The sequence below is a fragment of the Grampus griseus genome (genome assembly GCF_964374135.1).
Source record: "Grampus griseus genome assembly, chromosome: 11".
Taxonomy (NCBI): Eukaryota; Metazoa; Chordata; class Mammalia; order Artiodactyla; family Delphinidae; genus Grampus; species Grampus griseus.
This window is the reverse complement of record NC_139005.1, coordinates 30,302,109-30,323,322: the sequence shown is the minus strand read 5'-3', so window position 1 is coordinate 30,323,322 and position 21,214 is coordinate 30,302,109. Positions and strand designations below refer to the sequence as shown.

General features: G+C 35.1%; 1 protein-coding gene across 10 annotated transcripts in view; it reads left to right on the top strand.

Annotated features, from left to right (window-relative positions):
* KIF21A (kinesin family member 21A) overlaps nucleotides 1-21,214 on the top strand; it is a 157,296-nt gene that overhangs the window by 116,844 nt on the left and 19,238 nt on the right. For 7 of the 10 annotated variants that reach the window (XM_082665023.1, XM_082665018.1, XM_082665017.1 and 4 more), the window contains 9 exons: nucleotides 4,830-5,024; nucleotides 5,448-5,549; nucleotides 6,212-6,377; nucleotides 6,862-6,882; nucleotides 12,043-12,103; nucleotides 12,478-12,532; nucleotides 14,793-15,004; nucleotides 17,393-17,500; nucleotides 19,115-19,243. In XM_082665023.1, coding sequence (XP_082521149.1) covers nucleotides 4,830-5,024; nucleotides 5,448-5,549; nucleotides 6,212-6,377; nucleotides 6,862-6,882; nucleotides 12,043-12,103; nucleotides 12,478-12,532; nucleotides 14,793-15,004; nucleotides 17,393-17,500; nucleotides 19,115-19,243 — 1,049 coding nt within the window. The remainder of the gene's footprint in view (nucleotides 1-4,829; nucleotides 5,025-5,447; nucleotides 5,550-6,211; nucleotides 6,378-6,861; nucleotides 6,883-12,042; nucleotides 12,104-12,477; nucleotides 12,533-14,792; nucleotides 15,005-17,392; nucleotides 17,501-19,114; nucleotides 19,244-21,214) is intronic. The other 3 variants (XM_082665015.1, XM_082665021.1, XM_082665020.1) reach the window with 1 other exon arrangement.

Sequence of the window (21,214 nt, the reverse complement as noted above, 5' to 3'; positions counted from 1 at the left end):
TTTGTTTCTTTAATATTGAGCTGCATGAGCTCTTTATATATTTTGGAGATTAATCCTTTGTTGATTCGCTTGCAAATATTTTCTCCCATTCCAAGGGTTGTCTTTTCGTCTTGTTTATGGTTTCCTTTGCTGTGCAAAACCTTTTTTTTCTTTTTTTTTTCGCTACGCGAGCCTCTCACTGTTGTGGCCTCTCCTGTTGCAGAGCACAGGCTCTGGATGCACAGGCTCAGCAGCCATGGCTCACGGGCCCAGTTGCTCCACAGCATGTGGTATCTTCCCGGACCGGGGCATGAACCTGTGTCCCCTGCATCGGCAGGCGGACTCACAACCACTGCGCCACCAGGGAAGCCCTGTGCAAAAGCTTTTAAGTTTCATTAGGTCCCATTTGTTTATTTTTGTTTTTATTTCCATTACTCTAGGAGGTGGATCAAAAAAGTTGTTGCTGTGATTTATGTCAAAGAGTGTTCTTTCCTATGTTTTCCTCTAAGAGTTTTATAGTGTTCAGTCTTACATTTAGGTCTCGAATCCACTTTGAGTTTATTTTTGTGTATGGTGTTAGAGAGTGTTCTAATTTCATTCTTTTACATGTAGCTGTCCAGTTTTCCCAGTGCCACTTATTGAAGAGACTGTCTTTTCTCCATTTTATATCCTTGCCTCCTTTGTCATAGATCGTTGACCATGGGTTCGTGGGTTTATCTCTGGGCTTTCTCTCTTGTTCCATTGATCTATGTTTCTGTTTTTGTGCCACTACCATTTTGTCTTGATTACTGTAGCTTTGTAGTATAGTCTGAAGTCAGGGAGTCTGATTCTTCCCGCTCCGTTATTTTCCCCTCAAGACTGCTTTGGCTCTTTGGGGTCTTTTGTGTCTCCATACAACTTTTAAGATTTTTTGTTCTAGTTCTGTAAAAAATGCCAGTGGTAATTTGATAGGGATTGCATTGAATCTATAGATTGCTTTGGGTAGTATAGTCATTTTCACAATATTGATTCTTCCAATCCAAGAACATGGTATATCTCTCCATCTGTTGGTATCATCTTTAATTTCTTTCATCAGTGTCTTATAGTTTTCTGCATACAGGTCTCTTGTCTCCCTAGGTAGGTATATTCCTAGGTATTTCATTCTTTTTGTTGCAATGGTAAATGGGATTGTTTCCTTAATTTCTCTTTCAGATTTTTCATCATTAGTGTTTAGGAATGGAAGAGATTTCTGTGCATTAATTTTGTATCCTACAACTTTACCAAATTCATTTATTAGCTCTAGGAGTTTTCTGGTGGCATTTTTAGGATTCTGTATGTATAGTATCTTGTCATCTGCAAATAGTGACAGTTTTACTTCTTCTTTTCCAATTTGTATTCCTTTTATTTCTTTTTCTTCTCTGATTGCTGTGTCTAGGACTTCCAAAACTATGTTGAATAATAGTGGTGAGAGTGGACATCCTTGTCTTGTTCCTGACCTTAGAGGAAATGTTTTCAGTTTTTCACCATTGAGAATGATATTTGCTGTTGGTTTCTCGTATATGGCCTTTATTATGTTGAGATAGATTCCCTCTGTGCCCACTTTCTGGAGAGTTTTTATCATAAATGGATGTTGAATTTTGTCAAAAGCTTTTTTCTGCATCTATTGAGATGATCATATGGTTTTTCTTCTTCAATTTGTTAATATGGTGTATCACATTGATTGATTTGCGTATATTGAAGAATCCTTGCATCCCTGGGATAAATCCCACTTGATCATGGTGTATGATCCTTTTAATGTGTTGTTGGATTCTGTTTGCAAGTATTTTCTTGAGGATTTTTGCATCTATATTCATCAGTGATATTGGTCTGTAATTTTCTTTTTTTGTAGTATCTTTGTTTGGTTTTGATATCAGGGTGATGGTGGCCTCATAGAATGAGTTTGGGACTGTTCCTTCCTCTGCAATTTTTTGGAAGAGTTTGAGAAGGATGGGTGTTGGCTCTTCTCTAAATGTTTGGTAGAATTCACCTGTGAAGCCATCTGATCCTGGACTTTTGTCTGTTGGAAGGTTTTTAATCACAGTTTCAATTTCATTAGTTGTGATTGGTTTGTTCATATTTTCTATTTCTTCCTGGTTCAGTCTTGGAAGGTTATACCTTTCTAAGAATTTGTCCATTTCTTTCAGGTTGTCCATTTTATTGGCATAGAGTTGCTTGTAGTAGTCTCTTATGATGCTTTGTATTTCTGCGGTGTCTGTTGTAACTTCTCCTTTTTCATTTCTAATTTTATTGATTTGAGTCCTCTCCCTCTTTTTCTTGATGAGTCTGGCTAATGGTTTATCAATTTTGTTTTTTCCAAAGAACCAGCTTTTAGTTTTATTGATCTTTGCTATTGTTTTCTTTGTTTCTATTTCATTGATTTCTGCTCTGATCTTTATGATTTCTTTCCTTCTGCTAACTTTGTGTTTTGTTTGTTCTTTTTGCTCTAGTTCCTTTATGTGTAAGGTTAGATTGCTTACTTGAGATTTTTCTTGTTTCTTGATGTAGGCTTTCTATAGCTATAAACTTCCCTCTTAGAACTGCTTTTGCTGCATCCCATCGGTTTTGGATTGTTGTGTGTTCATTGTCATTTGTCTCTAGGTATTTTTTGATTTCCTCTTTGATTTCTTCAGTGATCTGTTGGTTATTTAGTAATGTATTGTTTAGCCTCCATGTGTTTGTGTTTTTTACTTTTTTTTCCCTATAATTCATTTCTAGCCTTATAGTGTTGTGGTCAGAAAAGATGCTTGATATGATTTCAATTTTCTTAAATTTCGTGAGGCTTGATTTGTGACCCAAGATGTGATCAATCCTGGAGAATGTTCTGTGCGCACTTGAGAAGAAATGTAATCTGCTGTTTTTGTATGGAATGTCCTATAAATATCAATTAAATCTATCTGGTCTATTGTGTAATTTAAAGCTTCTGTTTCCTTATTTGTTTTCATTTTGGATGATCTGTCCATTGGTGGAAGCGAGGTGTTAAAGTCCCCCACTATTACTGTCGATTTCCTCTTTTATAGCTGTTAGCAGTTACCTTATGTATTCTGGTGCTCCTATGTTGGGTGCATATATATTTATAATTGTTATATCTTCTTCTTGGATTGATCCCTTGATCATTATGTAGTGTCCTTCCTTGTCTCTTGTAACATTCTTTATTTTAAAGTCTATTTTATCTGTTAAGAATATTGCTACTCCAACTTTCTTTTTATTTCCATTTGCTTGGAATATCTTTTTCCATCCCCTCACTTTCAGTCTGTATGTGTCCCTAGATCTGAAGTGGGTCTCTTGTAGACAGCATACATATAGGTCTTGTTTTTGTATCCATTCAGCAAGGCTGTGTCTTTTGGTTGGAGCATTTAATCCATTCACGTTTAAGGTAATTATCGATATGTATGTTCCTATTCCCATTTTCTTAATTGTTTTGGGTTTGTTTTTGTAGGTCCTTTTCTTGTCTTGTCTTTCCCACTTAGAGAAGTTCCTTTTTCATTTGTGGTAGAGCTGGTTTTGTGGTGCTGAATTCTCTTAGCTTTTGCTTGTCTGTAAAGCTTTTGATTTCTCCCATCGAATCTGAATGAGATCCTTGTGGTAGAGTAATCTTGGTTGTAGGTTCTTCCCTTTCATCACTTTAAGTATATCATGCCACCCCCTTCTCGCTTGTAGTTTCTGCTGAGAAATCAGCTGTTAACCTTATGGGAGTTCCCTTGTATGTTATTTGTTGGTTTTCCCTTGCTGCCTTTCAATACTTTTCCTTTGCCTAATTTTTGCCAATTTGATTACTATGTGTCTCAGCGTGTTTCTCCTTGGGTTTATCCTGTATGGGACTCTCTGTGCACCTGGACTTGGGTAGCTATTTCCTTTCCCATGTTAGGGAAGTTTTCGACTATAATCTCTTCAAATATTTTCTCGGGTCCTTTCACTCTCTCTTCTTCTTCTGGGATCCCTATAATGCGAATGTTCTTGCGTTTAATGTTGTCACAGAGGTCTGTTAGGCTGTCTTCATTTCTTTTCATTCTTTTTTCTTTATTCTGTTCCTCAGCAGTGAATTCCACCATTCTGTCTTCCAGGTCACTTATCTGTTCTTCTGCTTCAGTTATTCTGCTATTCATTCCTTCTAGTGTAGTTTTCATTTCAGTTATTGTATTGTTCATCTCTGTTTGTTTGTTCTTTAATTCTTCTAGGTCTTTGGTAAACATTTCTTGCATCTTCTCAATCTTTGCCTCCATTCTTTTTCCGAGGTCCTGGATCATCTTCACTATCATTATTCTGAATTCTTCTTGTGGAAGGTTGCCTATCTCCACTTCATTTAGTTGTTTTTCTGCGGTTTTATCTTGTTCCTTCATCTGGTACATAGCCCTCTGCTTTTCATCTTCTCTATCTTTCTGTGAATGTGATTTTTGTTCCACAGGCTACAGGATTGTAGTTCTTCTTGCTTCTGCTGTCTGCCCTCTGGTGGTTGAGGCTATCTCCATTTCTTTTTTTTAATTGTGGTAAGATCAGATACCATGAGAGCTACCCTCTTAACACATTTTTAAATGTGTACAGCACAGTGTTGTTAGCTATAAGCACAATGTTGTAAAGAAGAGTTCTATAACTTATTCCTCTTGCATAACTGAAACTTTATATCCACTGAACAGCAGATCCCCATTTCCTCCTCCCCCCAGCCCTTGGTAGCCACCATTCTATTTACTGCTTCTACGAGTGTGACTATTTTAGTTGCCTCATATAAGTGGAATCCTGCAGTATTTGCCCTTCTGTTAACTCATTTCATTTGGCATAATGTTCTCAAGGTCCTAGATGAAAATAATTTCTTAAAATCAAATCTGTTTTCTCAATAGCAAAGGGAAGAACTCACAAAAAGACGAGAGAAGCTTTCAAAAAGAAGGGAAAAGATAGTCAAGGAAAATGGAGAGGGAGATAAAAATGTGGTTACCATCAATGAGGAGATGGAGTCATTAACTGCTAATATAGATTATATCAATGACAGTATTTCTGATTGTCAAGCCAACATCATGCAGATGGAAGAAGCAAAGGTTTGTAACTAAAAAGGTGTTTAATGACTTAATAAGAAGTATTTTTGTATTTTTTGTCATTAAAAACACTTTGAATTTTTATATGAAGGTATTTTCTGTCTATGGTTTAATGTGATTCTTAGGTTTTGCATGTATACCACTCCCTGCCTGCTTTCCATTTCTGTGCCTATTTTGTGATATTATTATTGTTTACACAAGGCATATATAATGTATTAATCAACCTTGAGTTCTTAACTGCTCAAATGTCTTGTCTTTTAAACTAGACCATATGTTTCTTGGAGTAGGGATCATATTTTATACTTTTCTGTGGAGTCACATTAGCTAATCCAATGATATCAAATAAATGCATGAAACAATGGCTTTGTCTTCTGTTAAATACATTCAGGTCAAGGTAATGATACATCATATGTTGGTTTGATGTAGGAAGAAGGAGAAACGTTGGATGTCACTGCAGTCATTAATGCTTGTACACTTACAGAAGCCAGATACCTGCTAGATCACTTCCTGTCAATGGGCATCAATAAGGTAAGTTCTAACTACACTATTATTGAAAACCTAAGCTTTGGTTAATTCATTGCAATTTTGCTTATCTTTCTCTATTGACCCTTTCCTTTGTAATAAGGAGGAAGATTCTTTTCCTTAGAGTTAAGAAAACTCAGCAGTATTTACATCAATTCCATTAGCTTCTCATCTTTGTGCTTGTGTATTAGAACAGGTAAACAACTTAAAGAATAATTTCTTTTTCACTTTAACAAAGGAAAAGTCAAAAGAAAAATCTCTTAGGGTGCTCAAAAAAAATCAGAAAGGAAAAAATACAGTTGCACTCTCCTTGTCTTCAGAAACTTCTGCCTAAATATTAAAGGTGATAATTTCTGACTCACCTTTTTTCCCACGTTGAGACTGTGCTAGACCTTTAATGGTTTGTTCTCTCACTTAATCCTCACAACGTGGAAGGAAGTAAGAATCATTCATATCATTTGAATATTTGGAAACTGAGAATCGGGAAGATAAGGTAACTTGCTTAGGGTCAACGAGCTTGCAAGTGCAGAAGCTGGGATGAATCGAGATCTATTTAATGTCAAAGTCCATACATCATATGCATTTGCTATTTGATACAGATCTTTGTGTGGTAGATTCTGTTTTGTATGATCTAAGATAAATTTTTTTTGGGGGGGTTGTTGTTATAGGGTCTTCAGGCTGCCCAGAAAGAGGCTCAAATTAAAGTACTTGAAGGTCGGCTTAAACAAACTGAAATAACCAGTGCTACACAAAACCAGCTCTTATTTCATATGTTGAAAGAGAAAGCAGAATTAAATCCTGAGCTAGATGCTTTACTAGGTCATGCTTTACAAGGTAATTTGGATTAAATTTTAGTTAAATAAATTGCATGGTAACTTTGCTCTTTGAGTATGCTATACTCTACCTTTTTTCCCTATAGCTTGACTGAATAGATGCTATATTTACTTATGCTTTTGATAATTATTCCTGCTTTAATTTGCATGTATAAATTTTGGGGGATGTAATTATTGTCATTGCAAGAAATGATTAGCAACTTAAAAAGGCTTCCTTAGCATTATTAAGTAATTAGTTTTTATGAATAAATAAGATCAACCATGCTTCTGAATTGGTTGTTTAAATTATTTAAAGTATTAACCAAGTTTCATTACTTTACATATCTAACTGCCTTAAAAAATAAATTTATAAGTGTTTGCTATGGCATCTATTCTACATATCTTATAAATGATACATAATCTTGTTTTATATGAGAGTTCTTAACATTGGATTTGTTTTGATTGGAGTATTGCTTTTTGTTTCCTTTTTGCTGTTATTTACACAGATCTAGATAGCATACCGTTAGGTAAGTATGTTTAGCTTTCTGTGTACCCTACAGCTGCATGAATTACTAATTGTTCATGTACACTAATTGTGGTACATCTTATTTAAAAATTTTTATTGGCAGCGAGCTGGTTTTTGCATGATCTTTTATGAAATGTATCTGTGACCACAAACATACTAAGTCTTTTGTCTTTCTTACACATTTCCTGATTTTTAAGTTCTTAGATGTTTAAAGAAGTATGTTTATTTTTCTATTTTATTATTTGAACTCCAGATTTGGTTCCAGTTTCATAAGCCCCTCTTTCTTGTAGTAAAAAATGGAACATATATTCCTTTTTAATTTTTAAATCTATCTGTTAACTTGAATCTGTTATTTTACCCTCATAAATAACTTTCTGTGTTATTTATCTTTTATATATATTTGTTTTTGGTTTATATTTGCTAGATTCTCAGTTGTTCTTAAGTTTTATAAAATTAAGCCACGTATATTTTAATATTGTAACTTGAATAAAACTATCCAAAGGATTTTAATGAACAGATTAAAACATTATTTATAATTATAATATTTTCAAGTTAGAGCTTTAGATATCACTGAGTATTGAGATTTTTGACATTTTCCCTTGCCAGTACAACATTCATGTGAACTACACCCACTCATGAGTAGTATCTATACTCCTCCTAGTGGTTATATACATGAAGGATCAGAAGCATCAGTGTAATTTTATTACTTGCAATTTTCGTGAATGATTATTTTGGACCAGTTTTTATTTCAAATTATTTCAAAATCTGATCTTAACTATTTTCTAATCACGCAGCTGTCAAAATTTTCTAATACTTGATGGAGAGGAATGTAACTGAAAGATTAAATGTAATTTCCTCTCTGGGTTATTAAAATAAACATAACCTATGAATCTGAATTTATTTTAAACGATGCAAATAAAATACATGAACTATTTGGTTCTTTTTTTTTTTTCCGGTACGCGGGCCTCTCACTGTTGTGGCCTTTCCCGTTGTGGAGCACAGGCTCCGGACGCGCAGGCTCAGCGGTCATGGCTCACGGGCCTAGCCTGTTCGCGGCATGTGGGATCTTCCCAGACCAGGGCACAAACCCGTGTCCCCTGCATTGGCAGGCGGACTCTCAACCACTGAGCCACCAGGGAAGCCCTGTTTGATTTTTTTAGACGTTTACCCTGTGTGTTAAATCTCAAAATAGTATTTCCTTGAGATCAATTCCATAATACAGATATGGACAGGCTACAACTTTTATCCTGCTCAAGCTATAACAAAGACAGGTAGAAAAAGGATTGGTTATATTAAGGAACCATGTTAGGCTGCCCAAATTTCTGAATTATAACCAGAATTTTTGCCATTCCATGTGTTATTAAGCATGTTTCTTTTCCTCTTCCTCTTCCTCCTCCTTCCTCTTATCCTTCTCCCCCTCCTCCTCCTCTGACTTTTCTTTGTACTTCTTCATCTTAGTGGCTCAATTTATAGTAATAAGTAAATTCTTATTTAAGTCCATTATCTCTTTTAACTTGGAAGAAAAATGCAATGCCCTCTTTGATGTCCTTTTGTGCAGAAAATATTAAACTGCTATTTGATGTGCATTGTTACTTTTGCACAGCTTTCAAGCAACTTTTAATTATCTGTAGCTTAAAGCAGGGTCAAAAACAGAGGGGGGAAACACATTCAGCTGATATAACCTGTGACTCATGGCATAAATTTTCCCTAAGGCCATAATCTAGACCAGAGGTGCTTAGAAGAAAAGCACGGAAGGAGAAAAACATGGAAGTTAAATACACAGAAACTAGATGGTCATATTCATTGCTTTAAAAAATATTTATTTAGTTTCAATTTATCTCAACTTTGGGCTGGGTGCTGGGATTCAAAGATAAATAAGACACAGAATCTTGCCCTCATGGACTTGATACCTTGCTGAGGGTGACAGACCATGAACAGATTATGATACATTGCAGACAGGGCAGAGATTGAGATATGTACAGGGAATTATGGGAACACAGAATGGGGCTACCCAACAAGAATGGAGGAGTTGATGGAGGCCTTCTGGAGGGGGTGAAATTTGAGCTGAAACATAAATGAAGAAAAAGATTTAGCCAGGCAAGAGACAAGGTGGAAAGGGGCTGGGCAGAAGAGTCACTCTGAGCAGGGAGTAAGTTAAAAGTTGGACATTTAGCCAAAATATTGTATGAATGAGGACTTCAAGCAGGTTGGTGCTCTGGAGCAACAAGTATGTGGTGTAGGATGATGAATATAAGGCTAGAGGGGGAGTAAGGGCCAGTACTCCATGCTAATAGGCTTGTATTGTTGTAGCCTTTGAAGAACATCTTTATTTTCCCCTTCTTTTTTCCCTACCTATGTTGGTGTTCCTAAGATCTTCTCCTATGTTTGGGGATTTGCTAGAAGACTCAGGGGGCTCAGTATATAGTTGTATTCATGGCAAAGATTCATGAGAGCAATGTAGGAAGGATACACAACAAAATTGTAAAGAAAAAAGACTCAGATGGAGTCAGGAGGAATCCATGTCCAGGCTGCCTTATGCTCTCTCCCTCCCAGGAAACATCACACAGAATGCACTTTTCCCCCAGAATGAAAATGCAACAACATGTGTGCATAGTGTACACCCAAGGAAGTCCATTAGACACTCAGCACCTGAGGTTTTTACTGGGAACTAGTCACATAGGCACGCTTTGTCTAGTATATACGAGAATTTTAGACTCCAGAAGGAAAGCAGGAGTTCTCAGCATAAGCCATATTGTTTGCACAAATGTTCTAGGTATAATGAACTTCCCTCACTAGTTAACTGATGACTAGGGATACTCTGAGAGCCAAGTTTCAGATGACAGACAAAATCCAACCTTGCAAGGAGGCCTTTCTAAGGATAGTAGTCTCTGGGCTGCTATGTTAACTCTTTTCCATACACTACATATATATATATATGTATATATACATATATATATATATACAGACACACACACATATACATACATATATACATATCTATATACCTATATAAACTTTAAAAAAGACTTTAATAGTAACTGTTTGGTTAACTTCTAGTGATGTGAGATTATGCAGCTGTGTACCGATATGTATGAACTTTAAAGCATTTTGCAGTTTTAAGTCTCTGCTTTTAGCTTTAATGCTCAGTGATGAGAAGAGAAGCTGGTGTTGGGCTGGAATTATGTTCTTAGAGTTGAGAGTAGAGCAGTGAGGTGATGGCATGTCCTGCTGCCCAGATGGCTGTAGTGCTACAGACAAAGCTCAGTCCTGAAGAGGTGTCTATTTTGGTGAATGTCTGGGTGGAGGGTTGTATCCTCTGGCTGGGTTGGTTATGTCAAACTGTAATTATCTCTAAATAAGGCATATATGCATATGCAAGAGCTAAGTAGCTTTTACTGAGCACTCATATGATGTTTAATATACTAACTTGTTTCATCACTCCCTACAAGAAAATTACTAGTCAATCTTAGCCTGCTTTTATACATGGAAAAATAAAGACTAGATTTGTCATTTCTTTACATTTTCTATGTTATTGACTAATTCAGTCACCTTAGCACTCAATTATCCTTTCTTTGAAGCACATCCTCCAGCCTGCAAGCGTGGGCTTTGAGATACACATTGCCTTCAAGACCACCATTTTGCTCATTTCGGAAAGTAAACTCCCTTTGTGTGGGTCCTAGATGGGCTCCATTTTAGGTAATGCTATCAAGTATTACTGAATTTCTATCGAAGTGTCTGCTAAACAGTGAGGAAGAATGGGAGCATCTGAGAAAGGAATTAGTTGACTTATGAGCATAATCCACCTGTATGATATAAATGTAAAAGTTAAAGGGGGATGAATACTTATATTTTTCACTGACATATATATAATTATTTTTAAATATTCTATTTATTTATTTTCCTTAATTTTTTGCCTGCATCGGGTCTTAGTTGCAGCACACAGGATCTTATTGAGGCACAAGTGATCTTTTCATTACAGTGCACGGTCTGCTCAGGCTTCTCTCTAGTTGCGGTGCCTGGGCTTTTCTAGTTGTGGTGTGTGGGTTTTTTCTCTCTAGTTGTGGCACACGGACTCTAGGGCACGTGGGCTCTGTAGTTGTGGTGCATGGGTTCCAGAGCACATGAGCTCTATAGTTTGCGGCAGGCGGGCTCTCTTGTTGAGGCGTGCGAGCTTGGTAGTTGTGGCGCAAGGGCTTAGTTGCCCTGCGGCATGTGGGATCTTAGTTGCCTGACCAGGGATCGAACCCACATCCCCTGCATTGGAAGTGGATTTTTTACCACTGGACCACGAGCGAAGTCCCCAACGTATATATTGTTGATAGTATTGCCTTTAGTTTTGTGGAATGGCTTTATAATAAAATGTATAAGTTTTGAAAACTTGCACCTGTGTTAGGGGCTCACTGACATTTTAAATAATTTACTTTCAGTGGCTGTTTTATTTACTGACTTCCTACTAGTTTTATATGTTTGCTTTTTCCTCTCTTTTTATTAGTGTGCTACAGTTGTTCTGAAATAGCAGTGGTTTGTTTGTATTTATCTACAAAACTGTTGCATGGAAACCCGTAGTTTTAGTCCTTTATGTACATGTGAATGAGCTGCATGCTGGTATGTAACTCCTGAATACCTTGACACACACACATGCTCTCTCTCTACTTGAAAACAAAAATAAAAATAAAGGAAAATATATAAGTTGGAATACTGATAAAGTACAACTATGTTTATACCTATGTAGTTTTTGAAGTTGGCTCAGTACATTAAAGGGAGCGCATGCAGCATTTACTTTAATCTTGTGTTTTACTCAGTGGTTTTTCATACATGGGATAAATGGATGGTGTGGGATAAATACATACTCTGAAAAATATATAAATAATTCTACATACTCTGATAAATACATGATCTCATTTCCATCCTGTGAATGCTGTTCTGTTTTATCATTCAACTCATAGCTTTCCTATTTTGAACATATTTTTCTCATCCTAGGGCATATAATCAAAGGAGTTTCTTAGAAATATTTTTTTACATTTCTAATTTGATTCAGTTACTAAAACCAAAGTGCCCATATTGAGAGAACTTGGGCTGTTGCTTATTATAGCATAGGGATTACAGTCATCATTCAAATTGTGACATGTGGATAATACTTACGTTTTGGACATTTTTTTAGAAAATGTAGAGGACAGCACTGATGAGGATGTACCTTTAAACAGCCCAGGATCAGAAGGAAGGTAAGAGAGGCTTTAGAAACTTAATAGATTTGACTTATTTCTGTAAAATTTTTAATAATTTTATCCTGTGCATCAAAGAATTACCATAAAACAAATAATTTTGGATTTTATGGCTAAGGGAAGAGAACTAGAAACAGTAATATGGAAGCCCAACTAAGTAATGTTTAACCATCAAAAACTTTAAAATAAAAATACTGGGATATTTAAGGAAGGAAAATGGACTATTTTAATTAGTTTATTTTGATTTTAAATATTGTCTTTCTGTGTTTTCTGTAGGCATATAAATTTTTTTCCATACTTGTACTCATTAGAGGACATACAGTTTTCTATAAGTTGCCTTTTAATCATGTGGTTAATTACTTATTTGCACATAGCTCACTCTCTTCAGACCTTATGAAGCTTTGTGGTGAAGTGAAACCTAAAAACAAGGTAAGGAGAATTGAAAATACCAGGTAAACATTTTTTCTGCTGTTCTTTATTGTCACTATTAATCACATAGGCCTCAGGTTTGACTCTTAATAGGTCAGCAAGTAGGCATGCTTTTACCAAAGATTTCATGTGTAAGAAATTTAGTTCTTTATCATATTCCCCCTTGAAAAAAATTTATATTGAAAAATTGCTCCTTTGTGAAACTTGTGATTTACTGTATTCTTGTACTTTTTCTACTAGATAAGATATGATTATGGAAAACAATCCTTAAAAATAATTTAGATTGACAGGAGATTTTTGAAATTTTAACATTCTAGTATGTCCTCAAGTATTCCTTATTTATTTTGTTTAACTGTGTCTTGAGGTGGTTTGAATAGGCCAACTCTTAATCATCATTTTGTATTGAAAATTGATGCTATAATGTATATTTGTGAAGCTTAAAAAAATAAAGGATACATACTGTTAAATGTGTAAGAAACACATGGTCTATTTCAGATTGAGTGTTGGTAACATTGGTACTAGATGAATTAACTAACTATCTTAAGATGTTTGAAAACAAAGAATTCTTGTAGTGCTTAGTAAATATTTGTTGAATGAATGGATAAAATCAGGACTCAAAATAGTACTGTGCTAATGGACAGGATGGATTTAAGGCCCACAGTGGTTAGCCAGGTAATATAAATGAGTAATTTGGCTGAATATAAGGTAATTAATAGGGATTATTATGATTACTTGAAGTGGACATGCTGCATCTAAAGCAAATAGCCACCACTCAACTACTGCTTATTTTTGCCATGATGGAATATGGGCCTAAGGCTACCAGATCCTCAACTTTTTAAAGAGAAGCTTTAAATATGGATTTTAATGGAGAATTTCCTTATCTTTAAAATACTGGGCTAGCCAACTGAAAAACATCTCCAGTCTTTATGTATGGTCCTTGAGGTACTGGCTTGGTGACATGTGGTTTGTGTCTTATTATTCTAAGTGACTAAGTAGAAGTTACCCAAACTCAAAGAAAGCATTTGAGTATAGTTTGGATCCAGTCTTAAGTGGAGGAGAGAATCTCCTAAGGTAACTTGGTCTTTCAGGCCTTGTGAAAGCCAGAGAGAAATGTGAAGTGGTAGCCTAAAGGTCATCTCCTAATAAAACCCACCGTGGTTTGGAATTCCCAAGAAAATGACTCAATTTGCAGTAGGGAGAACTGACAGGGTAAAAGGTTGACCTGCAGGGCTTTCTCTTTCCAAAAGTTTTCAGGTATTATCTACCACTCCTTTTGAACTGCAAAGATGCCTAAAAGGTTCACATATTATTTATTTTTCACTCATTGAAAAAGTGAAGTTGAGTATATATTTTAAATAGATATTTACCAGCACTATGTTAAATGCAGGGGATACAAAGTTGAATAAAACAGGTTGTCTGCCCTTTAGAGGTTTCTAATCTGGTAAACACCTTGATTATCTGTTAATACATTAGCGATAGCAGCCAACTCTAAGTGTTAACAACAAAGTAGTCCCATTGGTTTTTCAGGAGTATGGAAGGGAATGCTTATGGTAAATTTAGATTCTAGGAAAATAACCTTCACCTGCCTCACCATGCTGACAAAAGCTGGTATGGACTGGTGGTAGATATCCAGCAGGCAGATTAAACACCCAGTTAAAGCGTCAGGGGGCAGGGTCATAAAAAAGGAGAAACAGATGTAAAAATTGATAGTAAAATGAAATTAAAATTTATATTAAATAAATCATCTAAGCCTGGGAAACATCAGAATTTAGTTGAATGTCCCTGCAACTATCTTTTGGTTTAATTTCTTTCTTCTTTCTTTCTTTGTTTTTTTTTTTTTAATGATATGTTGAGGGAGCTGGCGATGAATGGCAGTATAGCACAATAATATTGGAGGCAGATTGCCTGGTTTTGAATCTGGCTTTGCCACTTACTAGCTGTGTGACTTTGGACTTTTAGCTTCTCTGTGCCTCAGTTCTCTCATTTGTGAATTGGGATAATGATAGTATATACTAATATAGTAAAGTATTTATAACAATTTCTGGCATCCAACAGAAATGTTGGCTATTATTACGGCCTCTAAAGGTCTTATCTGGCTGTAGCTCTGGCTTGTCACTATCTTACATGTTATGTTTGACACACTTGCTAGGAAAAGACATTCTAAATGTTTTACCTATTTCAAATGAATATTAAATATCGCCTAGTCATCTTCCCTGCGAAAATTTGCACATGATTGTTTTTCCTTCCATTCTCTGACTAGGCCCGAAGGAGAACCACCACTCAAATGGAATTGCTGTATGCAGATAGCAGTGAACTAGCTTCAGACACTAGTACAGGAGATGCCTCCTTGCCTGGCCCTCTTACACCTGTTGCAGAAGGGCAAGAGATTGGAATGAATACAGAGACAAGTACTTCTGCTAGGGAAAAAGAGCTCCCTCCCCCATCTGGCTTCCCTTCTAAGATAGGCAGCATGTAAGTCTGGCCCAGCTACACTAACTTCCTTTCTTTTGGCTTTCTTTTTTTAAAAAAAAAATGCATGTTGCTAATTTCTTATTTCTATTTTTTAAAATTTATGTAAATAAGATCTCTAGTTTTCAAAGTAATTTCTGTTAGGTGTTGTGTCTCCTAATTTTTGGACATTCAAAATAATTTAAATGAGATGTTCTTTGTTGAATTGCTTTGTCTTATTTCTAAGTTTTAGGGTCTTTCTTAAAGATTATAATTTTTATAAAGGCTGAGTTGTGAATTACAGAAAAAATTTATTTAGAAACACCTAAACTAGATTAAAGTTATACCTATAAAACCATTATATAAAACAGAAGCTTTAAAGATTCTTAAATTTACTCTAAATTACATTATATCCTAGTTCTAAGAGCCTGGTCAAGGTAGTAAACCTTTGCTGACACTTTTAAAGAAAAATACAAATGTCAGTTACAAATAATACATTTTGAATTTTCCTAATTCTTTGCCTTGAAGCACATTGCACGTCTGGGAGTGTACACACAAAGTATAAATATTGTATTATTAAAGATTTGAAGGAGGAAATATTACCTCTCCTCTCTATGATAATCTTAACAAAAAACATTCCATTCAAAACAAATCTTATTTAAAAATTTTTCATTATTATCTTGAGAACAACGATTTCCCTACACAGGCCAGTGTGTGTGTGTGTGTGTGTATGTGTGTGTGTGTGTGTGTGTGTGTGTGTGTGTGTGTGTGTGTGTTTTGTTAGTTATATTAAAATTACATCAGTCATTCACTGGTAAAGATTTTTAATGGCTTTTTTCCAAACTAACTCTCACGTGTGATCTAGCAGATGATCTATTGAATGAACACATCATTGCATTGGGAAATATTGCCCAAAAAATGGTTCATACTATATGACTCTGTATGTCATACTCCCCACCCTAATTTGAACATCTGTTTCCCATAACTTTCTTCATCTTATAAAGATATTTTCACTGTCTTCCATTCAGTAAGCCCATCTGCTACCTTTAGTTCCAAAATTAATTTTAATGACAGAACTATCTTGCATGTGCTTGAGGTGACTTATGTAATTAACTATTAGATTTGCTCTTAGAGATTGCTAACCAGTATAGCTTATGGCTTCAGTGCTTTTTTGGTAAGGTAACAGTGGAAGAATTGCTTTTGGTGAAGGTAGTGATATAGAACTGAGAACAGATTTTAGAGACTCCTATGTGTTCAGCATTTAGTCTATCAGATGAATAGAGACTTTTGGAACTTCAAGACTAAATCTATGACCTGGAATCCAGAATTCAGGTAATACCTTCCTTTTGCCCTTTTGTTTTTCATTTTAAAAATGTATCATTCATGACAGGTTGTAGAAAATGTCTTTTAGACACTGTCTCTTCACATGACTTATTATCTAAGTTTTCATAAATTAAGATGTTTGTGTAATTCTGTACAAATTTAAAAGTTGGTCATGTGCTTGGTGCAGTAACTCTTATATCCCATTACTACATGACTTCCATTGCATAAAGTAAAAGAATTTACTCAAGTGGGCCTTATGATTTAAATGATGCAGAACTTCTAAAATGTGATTTCCTCTAATTAGAAAAATCAGGCACGTGAAGTTTAATTATATTTAGTTTTCACTTTCAAATAGGAATCACTGTAAGCCCATTCTGGGGATCCTGCTTGCTAATTCCTTAGTGCTTTTTTTCCTTATTAATAAAGCTAGTCAAGGATAGCAAAAAATTCAGTTTTTTCAATTAAAATTCATTACCACTGTACACAACAATCATAGTCTTAAATTATTAATTACATAGCCACTATTGAACATTTAAAGTCTATAATAAAACAAAAATATTTTTAGTACTAAAATAGATATAGCTAACTAATACTTAAATACTAGTTAAGTAAAATGATTGTAGTTTTTTGTGATTACCTGTAGTATTCTTTTGTGACTGTGTAAGTATTAATTCATTAAGTCTCATTGTTTCTCATATTCTGATATTCTAATATTTTTGTTCTTGCAAGACTATAAAGACAATTTTTCTTCAACTGAAGCAATTCTAATCAAACTTAAACACTTAATGTTTAAAATTAAAAAATTATTTTAGCTATTTGGCAGTATAGCATTGATGTTTACATTCAAAGATAATGGGCATGTATGTATTTGACAAAATTGCCAATTTAAAAATTAAATATATAGTTATCAAGCTCCCATTAATTAAAATAACTCATGTGATATTTTCCTGTCCTAGTTCTATTTCTTATTTCCAAATAATCTTTCTCAAGTTCCAGTTATTAATCTATTAAATATTTAGGTTGAGTATCTGCCAAAGTTATACGTATATATTTAAAATTACATGATTATAGAACCTTTCTGTCTCCTAGTTCCAGACAGTCATCTGTATCAGAAAAAAAGTTACCAGAGCCTTCCCCTGTAACAAGGAGAAAGGCATATGAGAAAGGGGAAAAATCAAAGGCCAAGGAACAAAAACAGTAAGTTACCCATGCTTTTTATCTACTAGATTGTATAAAATGTCTGATGCACTTAGATGCTAAAGCACAATAGTGAAATTATTTTCCATATTCAGACTGACTCTGGGATTGTGACTGATTTGACTAATCAAGACAATCAAGTGTGCTGTTGGCTTGTATAAGTAGTCTAACTTTCTTGTTAACACATACTTGTAAATAAATTTGAGCACTTGTCCCCATTCATATAGTCTGATTTATTTTTCAATTATTTGTGCATATCATTTTGGAGTTAATATACCTTTCAGGAGAAGTTTATTAAAACTACAGATAGTCTTCTAGAAAGTTTTGAAATTAATTTTGACTGTCATCTGATAAAACTGACATTGATTTCACCTCTTTAAAATGGTTAACAAAAATCTAGTGTTAGAAGATGTGTGACTTGTGCCATTTTCTTGCTGTTCTTTTATGTTTAAATTGGTATTATCCTTAATTGTTTTTTTTGTTGAAATAGTTTAAAAGCTATTTGTGTGTTTTGTGAGGGTTAGTTTACTTAATAGTACACAATATAATCTGATGGTCCACTTACGTGGACATTTGTAAATTGCAACACCACAACACACAGAAAGTTATAAATGGGTTAGAGCCACTGTTACCTTTCTACCCTGTGGCACACTGAGATCTCCCTCAGGTCTCCTAAGGAGCTGCATATAGCAGGTAGATCTCTGACATGCTCTTGAGTAGGAATATCAATGCTAATCTATATTTAAGTATTGGTAAAGACAATTTCTTTAACATAAAAATAATTATGAAAGAAGTTTTCATATATTTTCTGTACCCAAGTGGATGATCTTATACCATCCTCCTCCCTTGTACCACGATGCACACTCTCTACTTTGACCACTGGTTTAGCTGACGTGAATGTCATGGAGGTTGCTCTTCTAATCATCCTTGTTTCCTGTATTTAAAGATGTAATTTACCTGTTTCTACTGAATCGAATGTCTTAAGAATAAGTAGGAGATAGGGGATGGAGCAAATAAGTAATTTAAAAATAAATGAATGAATCAATTGAATAGGCAAATTCCTCTTAAACTCTCAGGGACTGTCTCCTCATCTATAAAGTGAACAACTTGCTCTCAACTCTAAAATTGTATAATTTTAAATTTGGCTTGCTTTATTTATACTGACTTTAGATTTTAGCAGACAGAACTTTTTCTTTAGTGCCATCTTGTGGCCAATGTAACAAGATTCAGTGGAAAAAAAAATTTTCTTTTTTTTAACATCTTTATTGGGGTATAATTGCTTTACAATGGTGTGTTAGTTTCTGCTTTATAATAAAGTGAATCAGTTATACATATGTTCCCATATGTCTTCCCTCTTGCGTCTCCCTCCCTCCCATCCTCCCTATCCCACCCCTCCAGGCTGTCACAAAGCACCGAGCCAATATCAGTGGAAAAAATTTTTAATTAAATTGTTCAGAGTGCATTTTATCTTATAAAAAAGGAACAGAGGAAGAAAGGAAGCAAGGAAGGAATTGTATAATGAAAAGCTTTTATAAAAAAACATGTTTCTTACAACATTTCTAACAAATCAAAGCCAATTAAAGCCACCTATTTAATGTTCTTTTTTTCTTGTAGCTCAGATTCTGGAACCTCAGAGGCTAGTCTTTCACCTCCTTCTTCCCCACCAAGCCGGCCCCGTAATGAACTGAATGTTTTTAATCGTCTTACTGTTTCTCAGGGAAACACATCAGTTCAGCAGGATAAGTAAGTCATTATGTAAAAGAGCCCCAATTATTCATTATAATATTCTGAACCTTTCAATACAGTCTGTAGAAAACATTTAGCCTTCTCTCTGTGTGGGAGATGGAGTCTGACTTGTGAACTCTTGCCATATTTCATGTGTTTTTCCAATGGGAAATGAACCATATAGACAAAATTAGAGAAATTAATTTTCCTGCTGAACATTATTCCCTGCTATAGATTTGCATTGCTATACTGAGCACTTGTCTTACCTTTTCTTCTACAAGTAAATTGGAATTGAAAAATCTTTGAGACCACTTGAAGTTAAATTTCTTGGGATTTTTCAGCTTCATTGAGCCTATAAAAGCCTCTAATCCAGACAGCCTGCATTGAAAAGAGGCAAATTATTTTACCTTTGGTGGATATAACAGCTTACAAAAGCATTGCCATATGTGTAACATGTTGTTATCATTTGGTTGTTCTACAAATCCACCACAAAACTTGAGTAATTGTATTCTTGGGATAGAAGAGTACCTTTATGGGTGGAGGGGGTAGAACTCAGGGTGGGTTGTTGGGGAAGAGAAGTTGGAGGGGTATGGAAAATATAATTTTCATTAAATTTGAAGTGAAAAAATATTCCCACACTGAGCCAGAATCTCTCTTGCAAGAATTTCATACTAACAGTGTTGCCATAAGGTGTTTATTAACTGACTTGTCTGCTTTGATTTTGAATGATAACATTTTGGATAGTATATGTACTTGATATTCAGTATCCCACACCAGTTCTTTGTTTTCTATGCTATAATCTCCCTGTATATATCAACGATTTCTGAAATTTACAGGGTATTGTTTAAGATCTGTCTGGCATGTTTAGATCATGCTAAATGGCTCTATAGACTTAGAGAGACACACCATCATTTTGAAAGATTCTTTAATCTACTTAATTTATGGATAACATTTTTGATTAGATTTTAATATAGTTTAATCAGTTAGATTAAACTATATTAAAATTAGGTTTTAATATAGTTTAATCAGATGACATGTCCTTTCAAATGATCTAGATAGGTATTTTTTTTAATATATTTTAAAAAAGACTCTTGAACATTGTTAAATCATACCTCTCATTTAATTGAGAAAGAGTAGAAGAACATTAAGAATGTCTTTAGGAAGTCCATTTTCACTAGCGATGATGAAGAATTACTAAATTTTGTCTCCCTTGCATTCACAGTCATAAAATTTTTCTCTTGGTCTTTTGATAATCTTGACAATCTAATTATAGTTCCATACTTTTTACTGAAATAGTTTATGAGCTACCTACCAATCATTTGACTCTGTTGTAGTCTCTATAAACTAAAACTTGGAATAACTGACTACACTTTCAAAAAACTCACCTACCTTTTTAATGACTTTCTTTGGGCTCCTTTTTGAGTCTAGCATATTTCACCAGCTAGAAGTAGGTCCCACACATTGTTTCTGATTACATAATATGCCAGCACTCACTCTATCCTCATTCTTCCCAAGGATATTGTATAATAATACAAGCTAAATAGATTTTCACGATAACCAGACTTATTGTCAGTCCTGGAGGTTTCCGGTTAAGGCTGACAGGAGTGGCTCACCTGTATTTAAAATCCCAGTAAAACCTCCCAACTATTACTGAGGGACTGCCTAATCAGAAGAGCTCCATGTTTTTGAGATGAATTAAAATCACAGGTTGGGGCTTCCCTGGTGGCGCAGTGGTTGAGAGTCCACCTGCCGATGCAGGGAACACGGGTTCGTGCCCCGGTCCGGGAAGATCCCACATGCCGCAGAGCGGCTGGGCCCGTGAGCCACGACCGCTGAGCCTGTGCATCCGGAGCCTGTGCTCCGCAATGGGAGAGGCTGTGGCGGTGAGAGGCCCGCGTACCGCAAAAAAAAAAAAAAAAAAAAAAACACAAAGGTTATTAAATTTTGAATGATTTGCTTTCCATGCAAACATATAATGTATTTGTGCAA